Raw genomic sequence first — 17140 nt, forward strand, 5'->3', positions numbered from 1 at the left:
CACACACACACACACACACACACACACACACACACACACACACACACACAAAAAAAAACTCATACACAACAGTGCTGCAATATCACTATTTATTTTAAATAATATTTTATTACAAAAATCAAAAATGTAATCCTATTATATATATTTTTTTTTTTTTTTAACAAATAAAAACATTTACAGTTTTTTAATACAAATACAAAATAAAGTAATCACTGTAACAACAGCAACTCAGTCCAAGACAAAGTTTGGGGTCAATTTATTTTTTTGATGTATTTTAGAGAAGTTTCTGCATTTTATTTGATCAAAATACAGTAAAAAAAAAAAAACCTGTACAAATATTAAATATGATTATTATTATTATTATAAATTTAATTTAACGTTTTTTATTTTTATGTATTTTAAAATGTAATGTATTCCTGTGATGTGTCAGTCTTCAGTGTCACATGATCCTTTAGAAATCATTCTAATATGCTGATTTGGTGCTCAAGAAACATTTATTATCAATGTTATCTTAATATCGTATTATCATTATATCATCATTTTTTCTTTTCAGAAATCTTAAAGTATAATATAAAGTAATAAAAAAAAAACAGCATTTATTTGAAATACAGTTTTATTATAATATTATTTATAAATGTTCACTGTCACTTTTGATCAATTTAATACATCCTTGGTGAATAAAAGTATTAATTTCTTTTTAAAAAATCTTACTGACCTCTAACTTTTGAACAGTGGTGTGCATATATACATGTTTATATATTTATTAATTGTTATAAAGATACTTGTTAAAAACATGGTGGAAACCACATGGCTCATCTAAAACCGTACCTTGATTTCCAGGCTCTGAAAGAAAAAACGGAGCTCCAGGCACAGCTGGCTACAGTAAATGCTCAGTTGCATGTCCAGGCGGAGCAAACCCAGGCCAGTCAGGAGAGGCAGAGCACCCTCACCTCTGAGGTCACCACGCTACGCTCCAAGTGCTCTACACTGGAGAAGGCTATGGTGGATCTCCAGGGCAATCTGGAGGGGAAGAACGCCAGCCTGGCCTCGCTGGGCAATGACCTGCAGCTGGCTGAAGAGCAGTACCAGAGGCTGATGGTCAAAGTGGAGGAGATGCAGCAGAGCCTGAATACCAGGGACAACACAGGTGAGGGAAAAAGTGGTAGATGATGTACATGTCAGGGTTGAGCTCGATCAGTTGGTATACTCAATATCAGTCTCAATGTGTAAACTTTACACAGATATTGAACTGAACTGAACTGGACCAACACTGAACTGACTTGAGTTGACTTGACTATCATTACTCAGGGCGGTTAACATGGTGATAGCGCTTTTGCCCACTAGTACCAGTAGATTTTTGTACATTTAGTGTCCTGGGAACTATTTCAATCACTGTTAAAAAATGATCTAGTAACAAAATATTGGCCAAGGTGATTAATTGGCTTTTTCTGGTTTAAAAAACAAACAAACCTGTTGATAAACCCTTAACTGTGTTCATTTGACTGGTCAACATAAGTGACCTTGAGCTTGGGAAAGGCACTTTGAAAATATAATAAGTGAAATATTGAGTAAATGTATAGAAATATACATACTATTTATAATAATTGTAACATTATTATAATAATAATAGTATAAAAATCTTTACATACTAGGGGTTGATCGACATTTATTTGATTAAAGTCAACGTCGACTAGTCGCTGATGACATCACAAATGAACAAATAAGCCAAGCTGAGACTCGAATGCGGGTTGCCTTGTTCACAGCTATGGCATATGACACAGCGCTGCCCACAAGGCTATTGCTCCTACATAATAGCTTATTTTGATCAGTTCTTTTGTCTTTTGGTCATCACGTTTCTCACAGATTTCGGCATGTTCTAAATCAGATACAGAGAAAGTAGCACAGCAAAGATTACATTTATATGAATGTGAGAGAGATTACATGTGAATTAATTTTGAGCATCCAGATGGTATAATCAAGCGTATCTTGTGGAGCGCTCTCGGAGTATGCATTTATTTGTCATTGATATTAATGGTTTGAAACGGAGTGTAAAAGTGGATTTCAAAGATTTCTTATCCTGTTGCGCCCTCTATAGGCCATGGTCAGCGACTAGTTGATTTGAAGTTTAAAGCGTCATGGCAGAGCATTAAAGTCGGCCTGTCTGTGCAACCCCTATTACATAAATGTTCACATCTCTTTCTATACACCTTTGTTCAAATGTTTGGGGTCAGTGATTTTCTTTTTAAACAATTTAATACTTTTATTCAGCAAGGATGCATTCAATTGATCAAACGTGATGGTAAAGACATTTTTTAATGTTACAACATTTTTATTTATTTATTTTTTTTATAATTTCTGTTCTTTTGAACTTTCTATCCATCAAATTATCCAGATTTTTTTTTTTTGTCAGTTTCCACAAAAATATTAAGCAGCACAACTGTTTTCAGCATTGATAATAATAAGAAATGTTTCTTGAGCACCACATCAGAATGATTTCTGAAGGATCATGTGACACTGAAGACTGGAGTAATGATTCTGAAATCCAGTTTTGCCATCACAGAAATAAGTTACATTTTAAATATATTGAAAGAAAACAGATATTTAAAATTGTAATAATATTCACAATATTACTTTTTTTGACTGTATAAATTTAGCCTTGGTGAGCAGCAGAGACTTTAAAAAAACCATTAAAAAGTAATATTAACCCCAAACTTTTGAACAGTAGTGTATAGCATATTTTGACACTCTCCATGTTGTTGCTTCAGTCCCTTCAGTTCGACTAGTCTGTGCAACCCCTATTACATACCATGTTTGTTGTTTTTCCACTTAGTCTCTGAGTTCCGGCAGCAGATGGGAGGCCTGCAGACACAGCTTCAGCGGGTCCAGAGCGAGAGGAACGCTCTGCAGAGCAGACTGAAGACCTCGCAGGCAGAAGTGGACTCCCTGCAGCAGCTCCGCATCTGGTACCAGCAGCAGCTGAGTATGGCACAGGAGGCACGTGTGCGACTGCAGGGAGAGATGGCAAACATGCAGGTATAATGTGCAAATTAGTATAAATTAGTTTTCCCATAACATGTATACTACCATTCTCAGTTTTGAGTCGGTAAGATTTTTTTAAATCTTTTTGAAAGAAGTCGTTATGGTCACCAAGACGGCAATTATTTGATCAACAATGGAGTAAAATTGTAAAGCATTATTACAAAATAGCTGTTTTCTATTAAAATGTATTTTTTTTTCCTTTGGAGGCAAAGGGCAATTCCACGCAAAACTGTCACATCCATAACGCCAACTAAATACCATGGCATTGTGTTGGCGTTATGGATGTGACAGTTTTGCGTGGAATTGCCCCAAAGCTGAATTTTCAGCATCATTACTCCAGTCACATGATCCTTCAGGAATCTTTCTAATATGCCAATTTTGGTGCTCAAGAAACATTTCTTTTTATTATCCATGTTGTAAACATTTGTGCTAAATTTGTTTTGTGGAAGAGAACTACATTTGCAACATTATAAATGTCTTTATTGTAACTTTTGATCAATTCAATGCATCCTTGCTGAATGAAAGTATTCATTTATTTAAAAAAACTTAAAACGACTTACTGAACCCAATCTTTTGAACGGTAGTATATGTATTCAAAATCAGAACGTTTATCAGAAAGGTTCAGATGCAGAATGGCCATCTTTAGTGTGCGTTTGTTTGTATATTTACTTTCAGGCCGGTCAAATGACTCAGATTGGTGTGTTGGAAAATCTGAAGATGGAGAACGTTACTCTGTCGCACAAACTCACAGAGACGAACCATCGCTCTATAAAAGAGAAGGAACGGATTGCTGTACAACTACAGAGTATAGAGGTCTGGCACTATATTTTGTTTTTTACTTGAGTTAATAAACAATGACAAAGATGAAGAAGGAAAATGAAATCTAAAAAGCATAAACAATAATAATAGATTGATTCTTATCCAGGCGGACATGTTGACTCAAGAAGCATCCATACATCAGATCCAGGAGGCAAAGACGATGGTGGAGGAAGATCTTCAGCACAAGCTGGAAGAGTTTGAGGAGGAGCGAGAGCATCTTCTCAAACTTGCTAATACAGCCACAACACTAGAGAGAGAGCTAGAGCAGGTATCTAAACAACAGCATACACACACACACACACACACACACACACACACACACACACACACACACACACACACACACACACACACACACACACACACACACACACACACACACAGAGTTGTAGATTCAGTTGTAGTCACACACTGTGCAGTTGTAGATTCAAACCCATCAGCATTGTGCTCTTGAACAAGACCCTTAATCCAAGGTGGCTCCATGGGGGACATTCTTGTAATATGTTATTTTGAATATAAGAATCCCTAATGATGTCAAGTCACCTTTATTTATGCTTTATACAATGCATCAGCTTTACAGTGATAAACAGGAAAGTATTGATCGATACAAACATTATTCAATTCAGCTGTAAAGCAGCTCTAAAAAGACAATAGTAAACCATCATTATTCAGTTGAAAGTAGTTCAATGTTGATTTAGTTTGGTACAATAACTGTAAAGTTCATCAGTTATGAAATGAGTTCAATTAATCTAAAAAGCAGCTCTGGAGAAAACAATGTCATCATCTAGCACAGTTCAGTTCTCATAGTGCCAGTGCATTCAAGTCAATAATATTACAGAATATAAAGGGTCCCCTACTAAGCAAGCCAAAAGGCGACAATGGCGACAGTTCTCCTCTGGCCAGACGAACCTACGTGCTGTGGTTTAATTCCAGGTTTAATTCCAGGCTTAATTCAATTACAAGTCAGATTGTGGATTGATTTAATTCAGAACATTTCATCCAGTTCCTTCTGCTTGAAGATCAGGATACTTTACATCAGCATTTGGTGGGGAGGTCATAGGGTTTGTGCAGGGGACTTCTCTGGTTCTCATGGTCTTTGCTGAGGATCTGTGCCGATGACAGTCTAGTCGACAAGGTCTTTGCAGGGGACCTGTCTCTACGGCTTGTCTAGTTGTCATGGTGTCCTCTCACATCTGGTCTGGAAACGGACTAGATCTGACTGAGTACGGTAACCCTGGGATAAGAATGAGACAGACAGACTAATATTAGCGTAGATGCCAGGCTTCTGACGATGTAACTAGTACATCGGATGTTATGGGAAGTGTTCTGGTTAACCTAATTTATGCAGCCTAATGACTCCAACAACTCAACTTCTCTATCCAGGTCAAACTCATTCTCTCCCAAAAAGACGCCCAGCTGGAGTTGTTACAGCGTGAGCATCTAGAGCTGATGAAGCAGCTCACCACTACTCAGGAGAATCTCCAAACCAAAGAACAGGCCCTTAATCAGCTGGAGGCCCGTTACCAGGAGCTCCAGGCCCAGCTGGAGGAGCTACAAACTGACGCCACAGCTAAAGAGGAAACCCTGCAGTATCTCCAAAATGAGAAAATTGTTCTGGAAGTGGCTCTGCAGGCAGCACGGGCAGATAAGAGCGAACTGGATGAAGGAGCAGAAAGGCTTGGAGAGGAAGTGCTGTTGGCCTCAGACACACTTGACCAGCTTAGACAGGAAGTGCAGGTTAAAGCAACCCAGGTGAGAGGTTTGAATCGGAGTGATGTGCTTTTTTTGTAACTGGAATATTAGGATGGGTTCAGATTGCATCTTTTCCCTTTCTCTACAAGATTGAAGCTCTAAAGCAAGAGAATGGCACCCTCAAAAAACAAGCACAGAAACTGAAAGAGCAGTTCATGCAGCAAAAGGTAGGCGGCCCAAAGGACTGAGTTCCTTCAAAATGTACACTCCAAACATATTTAGATTTATTGAATTAAGATTTGTGTATTTGAATTGCATTTAAAATCGGGTTACGCTTTATTTTAAGGTGTCATGGTATGTAAATATATAATTACACTGTAACAGAGTAGTATTAATTAACAACATGTACTTACCATAGGATTAGGATTTGGTTGAGGGTTAGTTGCATGTAATGTTGCTGTTGCATGTAATTATGCATAATTTATTGTTATTACTATGGTAAGTACATGTGTAACAAGGACACTGTAAAATAAAATGTTACCAAAAATTCTGTTCATTTGGATTACACTTTTTAAACAAACTAATAAACTTAAAGTTATGCATATTTGTCAGTCACACATAAATGAAACGGGTAAGATTTCTGCACTTAAAAATAAAATCATGGCATTGTTTATAATTTACCACTTGATTATATATATATATATATATATATATATATATATATATATATATATATATATATATATATATATATATTTTATATATAAAATATAAAATATATTTTATATATATTTTGAATATTTTCAAAATGCATTTATTCAAATTGCTTAGAATCAGTATAAATTTGTTAATTGTGAAAACAATAAAATTCATTCAGTTAAAAAGGATAAACGTTAAAATATAGCTAGCTGTGGAACAAGCAATATTCAATTAGTTAAAATGTATGAGACTGAAACAAATTGGATTTATTGATAATAAATATATATAAAACTGTTTGTGTATTTAAAACATATTCAGTTTATTAGTTCTATTATATAAATCTTATCTGTTTCTTACTAGTATGACTGACAAATATGCCTTGTTTGTTGCTGGATAAAACTAGTTGTGAGGAGGTTTCCACAACAAAATAGTCAAATGGGTTTTGGCAGAAGTATCCTTAATCTACTGTACTCTTTCTTGCAGGTGATGGTCGAAGCTTACCGGAGAGACGCCAGCTCCAAAGACCAGTTGATCTCGGAGTTGAAGGCTTCTAAAAAGCGTCTGGTGACGGAGGTGAAGGACCTGAAGCAGGAGCTGTTAAGAATGGAGGGAGAAAAGAAGAGTGCAGAGCAGGAACAGGATCGCCTTCAGAAGGAAGTGGAGAGAGTCCAGCAGCAGATGAACAGCCTGGAAGCCCATTTACAGTCCGTACAGACAGAGAGAGACCAACTTGACTCTCAGCTGCAGGTACACACCCGCTGCATTACTAAGATCATCTCGGTTGCAAGGATACAGACTTTTTCCTACATAGAGACGGAGCGTCATACGTCAAAATCTGAAAACAACCTGAAGCAATCCAACCCTCTCCTTGTCTCTCCTTATAACAAAAAACAGAACAATGTCTAAAAGCTGCTATTTGACAAAGGGTGTACATCGAACTAACTAAAATACCCAGAACTAAGTTTTTATAAGCTGTCGACCCCCCAAAAAAGGAGCGTTTAAGGACACAAAAGTGGATACAGGATATTGAGACAGAGCGCAACCTGTCATATTACTCTGAGAACTAAGCCCACTGGAGAGGAACGTAATCCGCAACAGGATATGCTAAAACATTTTTATTTAAAAATCATTATTTTTAACCATGTCAAAGGATTATTTCACCACCCTATGTATTACTGCACACGTAGGCCTACTGACTGAGTCAGGATCCCACAATTTACCCATTCTTCCTGCTGATGCTTCACATCTTATTGCCTGTATCCACTTTTGTCTCCTTAAAGGCTGTCTTTTACGTTTCGGTAGCTTATAAAAACTTAGTTCTGTCTTTTTTTCAGCTTGTTTGCTGTACACCCTGTCACAGAAGCTTTTAGGCATTGTTCTGTCTTTTGATAGAAGCAAGAAATGACAAGGAGGCAGCTTCACGCAATACAAAGTCAATAGAGAGGGTTGGATTGTCGTCCAACATTATATATATATATATATATATATATATATATATATATATATATATATATATATATAATTGCTGTTCTTTTGAACATTCTATTCATTAAATAATCTTGAAAACATTTATCATTTTTTGCAAAAATATTAAGCAGCACAACTGTTTTCAGCATTGATAGTAGTAAGAAATGTTTCTTTAACACCACATCATATCAGAATGATTTCTGAAGGATCATGTGACACTGAAGACTGGAGTAAGGATGGTGAAATTCCAGTTTTGCCATCACAGGAATACATTTCATTTTAAATATATTAAAATAGAAAACGGATATTTTTTGTATAAATGTAGCCTTGGTGAGCAGCAGAGACTTAAAAATAAATAATAAAAAAACATTAAAAAGTATTACCAACCCCAAACTTTTGAACAGTATTGTATATAGCATATTTTGACACTCTCTATGTTGTTGCTTCAGTCCCTTCAGTTTGACCAGAACCATCTGGCATCCGTGACCGAAGAGAATGAAAATCTGAGGAAGAGGATTGAACAAATGCAAGATGAAGCCAAGACGTGAGTCACAATCACACCGCCTCTTCTGCCATAAGGGTTTCCATAGTGATAGTTTTGCTGCTCAGTCTTTGACATCACTGATATGTGATGTGACATATAGACAATAGTGCCGAAGTGTTCCACCAGTTGTACGTTTTTGCTTATGATCTTGCGTCTCAAGATTAAAGCATGAGGGTTTGGGATTTATTCTTCCTATTTCATCTATTTATTAAACAAATTAAAAATGACCCTGAATGTTTAGAAGAACATAATGATGGTGAAGTAGACCAAAAATGTTTGTCTAACTTGCTGTTATGCACCTGCTCTTTCCTCTTCCAGGGCTATCTCAGAGCAGAAGGTGAGGATGAAGCGTTTGGGCACAGATTTGACCAGCGCACAGAAAGATATGAAGGCCAAGCATAAGGCCTATGAGAATGCAGTTGGCATTCTGAGCCGCAGGCTACAGGAAGCTCTCGCCGCCAAAGAGACCGCTGAGGTTGAACTTGACAAACTCAAAGCTCAGGTTTCAGACGGAGGAAATAGCCAGGAATTTCAGGTAAACTGGTACATTTATTTTACACTGACATTTATGCATTTGGCATACGCTTTTATCCAAAGCGACTTACGTTGCATTTCAAGGTACACATTTACATTCTTATCAGGGGTCTCATTTATAAAACTGTGCGTAGGATCCTTACTAAAAGTGTGCGTGCGCCCGAAAGCCAAAAATGGCGTACGCAAAAAAATATTCAGACTTATAAAACCGTTCGTACGCCAGAACCTGCGCAGAATTCACTTTATAAATCCCAGTCAGCGGAAGATTGTGCACACATGCATCTCCTCCCGGAAATATCCACATATGGAGTTTACAACGCCTAGTTTTACTATGCATATCCTCATCTACATATCATTTGCATATGCATATTCATCCACGTGATCACATGTTTAACGGTACAAGACATTTGGAAAACATGAGATATGGATGTGCTGTCACATTACATTGATAAAAATCATTTAGTAGGCTATCCTTGCCTTTTTTTGAATAAATAAATCAAATAGTAGGCTATAAAATAGGCTACATTTCAGAGAAAGATTTTCTCAATCTTTTCCACTGACCAAATAGTATTTTTAATTGATTTTAATTGATAACTGTTGGAGCTACAGGAAGGCTCTGTGATGATGATTATTTTTGTCATTGCTTCAGGCCAAGGTGGAGTCCCTGCAGAGAGAGCTGGAGGCAGTGAGCCAGAGTAAAGCCATGCTGGAGAAAGAGCTACAGGAGGTCATCAACCTCACCAGCACTGAGCTGGAGGAATATCAGGAGAAAGTGATGGAACTGGAAGACGAGGTGAGCGCAAACTTATTCTTAATGGCTTAATATATAGCAAACCTGTATGGTTTGGTAACAATTAACATGTTTACATGCACATCATTTTCTAAGGTCAGAAAATTGTAGATAATATTTTTTATAATAATGATAATATTGTTTGCTTGCTGAATGAATATGCTACTGTTCAAAAGTTTGGAGTCGGTAAGATTTTGTTTTTGAAAGAAGTGCTCAGCAAGGCTTCATTTATTTGATCAAAAACCCACACACAAAAAAAAATTGTGAACAATTATTACTTTTTTAAATTATTTTCTTTTTTAATATATTTTTAAATGTAATTTTCAGCTTCCATTACTCCAGTTTTCAGTGTTACATGATCCTTCAGAAATCACTTTTTGGTCAAATAAATGTGTCCTTGCTGAATAATTTTTTAAAATAAATCTTACTGGCCCTAAATCTTTTAATGGCAGTGTACATGTATGTGTATCCCCACTATTCTCTTGTGATATTAGAGATGGTTTCTCAGTTAATTCATAGTATTTCGGCTTAATTTAATCAACTCTGATTTTGACTATCTGTACACTGATTTGCTCATTTCTTTTAATGTTTGTAAAAAAAAAAAAAAAAAAAAAGGTGTCCTCCTTGCTCCATATTTCACTGATAGCTTTTATTTCATTAAAATACCAGTAATATGATGTATTTTTTAAGTGAGTTTTACATAATGGACAGTCCATTGCAATTTGTGAAAGAAGTGGTGTTATCAAAATGTAAGAAATGTTTTTTCACTTCTTTTTGGCACAGCTCCAAGAGTCACGAAATTTTAAAAAGAGAATTCGCCGCCTGGAAGATGCTAATAAGAAGCTTACGCTTGAGCTAGAGCATGAGAAAGGGAAACTCTCCGGGCTTGGAAAATCCCACAGTGCATTGCGGGAACATGCCAATATTCTAGAGGCTGCGCTGGCAAAGAGAGAAGCAGATCTTGTCCAGCTCAACTTGCAGGTGTGATGCGTGTGTCATGTCATCATTGACAATACTTTAATCAGTGGAATTGAATAGTTTTTTTTTTTGTTGTTTTTTTTTTTTTTTTTTTGTTTAAACATCTCTGTAATCTTTCACTCCAGGTTCAGGCAGTATTAAAGCGTAAAGAAGAGGAGGACCAGCAGATGAGACAGTTGGTGCAAACGCTGCAGACTGCTCTGGAGAAGGAGAAAATAAAAGTCAAGGATCTGACAGAGCAGGTCAATATATGGTTTAACATCTGCATAGCATTTTCAGTTCCTCTTGAGAACTCCCGAAGGCTTTAGTTTCTTTTCTTTTGTGCATGTGTGTGACCTGTGTGTTTGTACGCTTTGTTCAGGTGGCGGAGGCCAAGCTGGAGGCAGCCCATAACCGCAGGCATTACAGGGCAGCCATGCTGGAGCTCAGCGAGATCAAGAAAGATCTGCAGGCCAAAGAGGAGCTTGTCAAAGCCCTGCAGAAAGAGGCTAAGACACTTGCGTAAGTTTTCCAGACACTCTGGGTTATAGTGTCACAGCTGCCTCGGAAACTCATGATATAGAACTGCTGTCACACATCAAGACATCTTTATGAGGTCCAGTTTTCCTAGAGTTATGTACTGATGGTTGTAAGATATGTGAAGAACCGTAAACGCAGCGATGGAGATCAATACCTGGATTGCTTAATGAACAGATTCAGATGTGTGTGACATCTCATATTGTGGTGGTGTTTTTTGTGAATTTTTCTCTCTCTCTCTCTCTCTTGACAGAGCTCAAGATGAGAAGCACTCCGAGGAGGTTTCTCATTTCCAGGAGGAATTAGCTGATGCTCATGCTCAACTCCAGATTCTTCAAAAACAACTTGATGATGAGCTCAACAAACAACCCCTCACTAACCAAGAGGTACAGTGTGGCTTTGATGCAAAAGCTACCTCTCTGTTTGAAACTTCACAGAGCCTCTTTCAATAGATTACTGTTATGCCTTAAAATGGTGTCTAGGTTGGCAGGTTGCAAGGTTTCAGAACCTAGGTTTGATTTAATGTGAATACATTTTATTACTAATATAATAATTTTAGGGGTGGATAAGGTACAAAGGTACACTGTCCCAGTGAGGGTACACATTTTTGCTTTTGTTTCATGAACAGAAGTAGGTGTCATTCATGGCTTTGAAATCTATACTGATCTTTTTATATATGTATCTGTATGGAGAAAAACAAATGAAAAAATACTTCACTATGTATTTATCACACTGTATTCCTGTCTCTTTGCAGGTGGAGGATCTGAAGTGGGAGGTGGAGCAGAGGCAGCGGGAGATCGAGACACAAAAACAGCAGCTGGAGATGGTGGAACAGTGTCACCATAGAGAGATGGACACCCTGCAGGACATGCTACAGGTGCGATGCTTTGTTCAGCACTTTCAGTCAGTCAATTACTGTTGTGAAAATGTTTATTATTATTAATTTTTTTACTGAATTCTGGGCTGTTTTTTGTTTGATGTGATGTGTAGAGGATAAAGGTGGAGCTGGAGATGGTTCAGGAGGATCTCAACGGCACACGGAAGGATAAATTCATGCTGCAGGCTAAAGTGGGAGAGCTGAGGAGCAGCATGAAGACTGTTCTTCAGCAGAACAACCAGCTCAAACAGGACCTCAAAAACAGCAGACTCAGAAAGGTAAGACTAATGCTCATTTTAATAAAAAAAAAAATGTAGACTGAATGTAGGTTTGTAATATGTACAGGTAAGTGTGTAATGGAATATTTTCTCTCAATATTTGTGTTCCCACACCAGCGGATGGATCTAAAGGGAGAATCGACCCCAGTGACGCCAGTAAAAATCCCAGACTGCCCTGTTCCTGCTTCACTTTTGGACGAACTGTTGAAACCCTCAACATCCGTCAATAAAGAACCTCTCAATAATCTCCACAACTGTCTGAGACAGCTAAAGTAAGACTTGCACACATCATACCATAGCTTTCTATGTGAAATATAGTGGAGAGTGTGCACCCTGTAACACTGTCCCACTATTACGACAAACTATGCTGGCAAACAAGTAGCAGGAAAAATAAGAAAAAAGGCCTTTTTACACTTGGTCACTTCATGCGTTTTCTCTGATCGGATAGCTATCCGATCGTTAAAAAAAAAACAGGTGTAAAAATGCCCTCCGAAACGCTTTCGAGACAGACCACCTCCTGAGTGATCGGACTTAAATCTGAGACGAAACTGAACAAGTGTAAATGCATCTGGTTGTTGAAACCGCATGTGTATTTCTCCCAAAATTAAAAAAAATGAACTTTTGAGAGCGTGTTATATGCTATATGACAGCACTACTACAACACGAATCGCCAATGAGCAGCTCTCCAGAAAGCCAACGCGCAAACTGCCGCAAATGAAACGCACTCAACACACAATCATCTTTATTAAAAGTAGTGAGACTAAATGATCTTAATAGTGCTGATGCTGCTTTCCCTCCTATTGCGGTCTTTGATCTTGAAATTAGCTGATGATAAATAAAATGCAGCTCTTGCTTTATTGACATGAACTCTGTTAAATTTGCATATAGCGTGGGAATTGAAGAACGCATATATGTGACCCTGGACCACAAAACCAGTCACATGAGTACTTTTTGTTTTTTTTAAATTGAGATTCATATGTAATCTGAAAGCTGAATAGATAACATTTTCCATTGATGTATGGTTTGTTAGGATATGACACTATTTGGCCGAGATACAACTATTTTAAAATCTGGAATCTGAGGGTGCAAAAAAATCGAAACATTGAGAAAATCGCCTTTAAAGTGAGATGGTCCTCACTGCAGAACATGAAATCCACGGGGAGGAGTCGGATCTAGATCCAACTCCTCCCACCTTACATATACCTAAACCTACCCATCTCCACCCCCTGATCCCTAAACCTACCCCTAAACCTACCCATCTCCACCCCCTGATCCCTAAACCTACCCCTAAACCTACCCATCTCCACCCCTTAATCCCTAAACCCACCCCTAAACCTACCAATCTCCACCCCTTATATCTGGATCCAACTCCGCCCCCCGGATCTCGTGTACTGCATTGAGGTGCTACTGTTTAAAGTTGTCCATTTATGTTTGCAATTGTGCTGCATTCACTCACAAAAATAAATGTTTTATATATCTACGGTAGGAAATTTACAAAATATCTTCTTGGAACATGATCTGTACTTAATATCCTAATGATTGTTGGCATAAAAGAAAAATCTATAATTTTGACCCATACAATTTGCTATTGCCACAAATATACCTGTGCGACTTATGACTGGTTTTGTGATCCAGGGTCACATTCGTTTTGCAGAGACACATTTATGCGTCAAAGTGTAAATGGAACAGTTTTTTAAAAATCAGATAGGTATCCGATCAGTAAAAACGCATGAAGAGAGCCGGTGTAAACGGGGCCAAAGAAGAAATGAGAATAAGAAATAAATGTATAAGCATTGAGATACTCAGCTACTCATTTGTGTTGCAGTAACGCTGTCATAGTAACGCTGTCATATCTGGCTATAACATGTCATATAGCCTTACAATAAATTTACTATATACTATTCAATAATTTGGGGTCAGTAAAGAAAGAAATTAGTACTTTCAGCAAGAAATCATTAAATTGATCAAAAGTGCCAGTAAAGAAATTTTTAATGTTACAAAAGATTTCTGTTTTAAATAAATGCTGTTCTTTTGAACTTTCTATTTATCAAAGAATCATCCTGGTTTCCACAAAGAATATTAAGTGACACAAGACCATATATTTATACCCGATGTTTAAAATGAATGTGAACAAAAGAAGAAATAATTAGATTTTGAACCCCTAGTGCAATTACACAAAACCTGCCTCCCTTTTCCACATATTTCATATAAATAAAGCTACCACAATCACATAACAGATTGCGTTCTCCTTCTTTCTCACTCCTCTGATGGTCATTTCTTGTAGGCAGGAGATGGACAGCCTTCAGAAGCAGATGGAGGAACACACGGTCACAGTGACGTCATTAGCCAGCGCAGAGGAGGAGCTCCAAAAACTAGGGTTTCATGACAATATCAGCAACGATTCGTCTAATAAAGAAGAGAATGATGAGAGACCGGGGGAGATGCAGCCCTCGTAATACACAAAGAATCCTTAAAGACACCGAGGAGAGAGTTCGGTTTTATCTTCACGGGCACTTTTCTTTGTTTATTTTCTTTAATCAACTGCCAACATTTGGCTTTATCCTTACCTAACCAAGATTGTTTGGGTATAACAAAGTGTTTCTTTATACCACAGCTTTATTTTTGGGGAGTCATTTTGGTGTTGTAATTACTTTATCACTATTTATTTTCAGTTTGCTTCTCTCTCTCTCATTCTCATTCTCATTCTCTCTCTCATTCTCATTCTCATTCTCATTCTCATTCTCATTCTCATTCTCATTCTCATTCTCATTCTCATTCTCATTCTCATTCTCATTCTCATTCTCATTCTCATTCTCATTCTCATATATCCACATGTTCAGCTTTGATTTAGTTTTCTTTCTTATCTCATTAGAGGTGCAGAAAGCGGTTTGTGAGTGCTACTGTAGGCTGCAAACAGCACAGTCTACAGCAAACATCCAGGGACTCCAGTGTTATAGTAACTAGTGACCTATTGACCTTAACTGGTCAGGTGTATATTCTACATATCCGTCTGGTGGTAGTTCTCACTTCCTGCATGGAGAATTCAGCAGCTGAACTGTTCTTCCATTCCTCTGTGCCTGTGAATGAGCTGACCTCTCATTCCATCACTGGACAGATGCCTGATCTAGAGCTGTTCCCTGCAATATAATGCAAATACTATGAAAAACAAAACAATACAAGGCCCCATATCAAGCATTTTAAAGCACAGATCAGCCCAGAATGTTTTGTTTTTCCAAAAAACAGATTTTAAATCAGCATTCTTAGTTTTTCCAGGCCTCAAATCAAGTCTAGAGCGATGCCAACTTAACGTCTATGTGTTCTCTGCACTGTGTTCTGCGTTACCCAATTTAGGACCACTGTTTTGTAACACACCTTGAGGTTGCGCTTACAATATTATACTTCACATCACAGCCTCTTTCTGATTTAAACTCAGGACCTGAAGCCCCAGGAATGTAAGTGTGAGACTGGGGAAATAGTGGCCCTTTTTGTACAGGGTAATATCTCATACATCAGGTCATCCAATATCAGCTAATATCTGTTTTTTGTCTATGGCTTGCATATGTGAGATCCCATAGAAAAGGTCTTGATAACAGCTGTCAAAGTTTGACTAGTTCTCTTTAGGGCTGCGCCTTAAAATTGATCAAATATGGAAACCTTTAAATACTACTAAAAATGTATAGCTTGAATGAACCTATAAATAAATATTTCTGTCTGAGAGATCTTGGGAAATAATGTAAAATAGGTTGAATGTGCTCTTGAAAGCGGTGTGGAGTGTGTTGTATGTATATTTATAATATATATGAAAGGTGTTGTCTTATATTGCACAATTGATAAAAGAAAACAAGCTTACTGACTTTCAGGAATGGACAGATGTAAAATATTACTTTTTGATGGAGAGATCTTGCCATTTTTTTTTGTTGTTGCCAGTGTTGATACTATGTTCATTTATTTAAAAAACATTTTTGCATCCCAAAATTCTCATGGATAGTTTGTCATTACAGCCTTAATTATTGGAGATGTATGCAAATATATTTTGAATAATGTATCTTAATTAGGTGTAATATTTTTTTCTTTCCCCTGATGTGTTCATTTCACAAACTCCATCTGTCGGTTGGTTATGTGGAGCTGAACTTAAATTTGTAATTGGCTTGAACTGTTTTAAATGTGTTCTGAGATAATGACATTGATCTCCATGTACGGTGATAACCTTAATACTGCTTTAAATGACATAATGGGAAATGAAGCTTTACACGCTAACATGTACATTTATATTCAAATGATTAATACATACGCATTCAGCAAAAGGGAGGAAACGGTTTTTAATTCACTGACAACATAATGTGTGTTAATTACTGTACTGACTAAAAGCACGAGTTTCTGTTCAATGTTTACAAAAAAAGTTTGACTTTTAATTATTTGCTTGCTAAGCATTTTTATGGGATGTACCATATTGAGTGTAAAATATAAATCATTCTGTAAAATGATCACATCTTGTCTTCTGTTCCTATAGTGTTACTATAATAAAACAGTGGTATTTTATATGTTATAAAAAAGTACAGGAAACACAATTAGATTCCAAATCTATATTATATTATTACAGCAGATATAATTTACAAATTGTCTGTAACTGCCTACTGTTGCTTCAAGAAATTCTTTTTTGTTTGATTTTAATCGTTAAAATGCAATATCTACAGATATCTTGAGATAATGTTTTAAATACTGGCCTATTTGATATGACTTGCTACCATATTCGTATTATTGTTGCAGTATAGCTATGCATTGTAGAGTCTGGGAAGTATGCAAATTTCCATTAATAACTCATAATTAATTTCATAATTAATATTATTTCCGCCACGAAATAAAATAACAATAATAAACGTAATTGCGGATTTTTTACCTCACAATTA

General features: G+C 36.9%; 1 protein-coding gene across 2 annotated transcripts in view; it reads left to right on the plus strand.

Moving 5' to 3' along the window:
• golga3 (golgin A3) overlaps nucleotides 1-16717 on the plus strand; it is a 29622-nt gene extending 12905 nt beyond the window's left edge. For both annotated transcript variants that reach the window (XM_082170161.1, XM_082170162.1), the window contains exons 7-24: nucleotides 841-1147; nucleotides 2831-3033; nucleotides 3715-3852; nucleotides 3965-4126; nucleotides 5242-5610; nucleotides 5700-5777; nucleotides 6733-6996; nucleotides 8166-8260; nucleotides 8579-8795; nucleotides 9444-9587; nucleotides 10368-10565; nucleotides 10688-10804; nucleotides 10924-11063; nucleotides 11332-11464; nucleotides 11833-11955; nucleotides 12069-12233; nucleotides 12351-12505; nucleotides 14518-16717. In XM_082170161.1, coding sequence (XP_082026287.1) covers nucleotides 841-1147; nucleotides 2831-3033; nucleotides 3715-3852; nucleotides 3965-4126; nucleotides 5242-5610; nucleotides 5700-5777; nucleotides 6733-6996; nucleotides 8166-8260; nucleotides 8579-8795; nucleotides 9444-9587; nucleotides 10368-10565; nucleotides 10688-10804; nucleotides 10924-11063; nucleotides 11332-11464; nucleotides 11833-11955; nucleotides 12069-12233; nucleotides 12351-12505; nucleotides 14518-14689 — 3180 coding nt within the window. In that variant the 3' untranslated portion in view covers nucleotides 14690-16717. The remainder of the gene's footprint in view (nucleotides 1-840; nucleotides 1148-2830; nucleotides 3034-3714; nucleotides 3853-3964; nucleotides 4127-5241; nucleotides 5611-5699; nucleotides 5778-6732; nucleotides 6997-8165; nucleotides 8261-8578; nucleotides 8796-9443; nucleotides 9588-10367; nucleotides 10566-10687; nucleotides 10805-10923; nucleotides 11064-11331; nucleotides 11465-11832; nucleotides 11956-12068; nucleotides 12234-12350; nucleotides 12506-14517) is intronic.
• The last annotated feature ends 423 nt before the right edge of the window (nucleotides 16718-17140 follow it).

This window comes from Leuciscus leuciscus (assembly GCF_965113295.1).
Source record: "Leuciscus leuciscus genome assembly, chromosome: 5".
NCBI classification, from domain to species: Eukaryota; Metazoa; Chordata; class Actinopteri; order Cypriniformes; family Leuciscidae; genus Leuciscus; species Leuciscus leuciscus.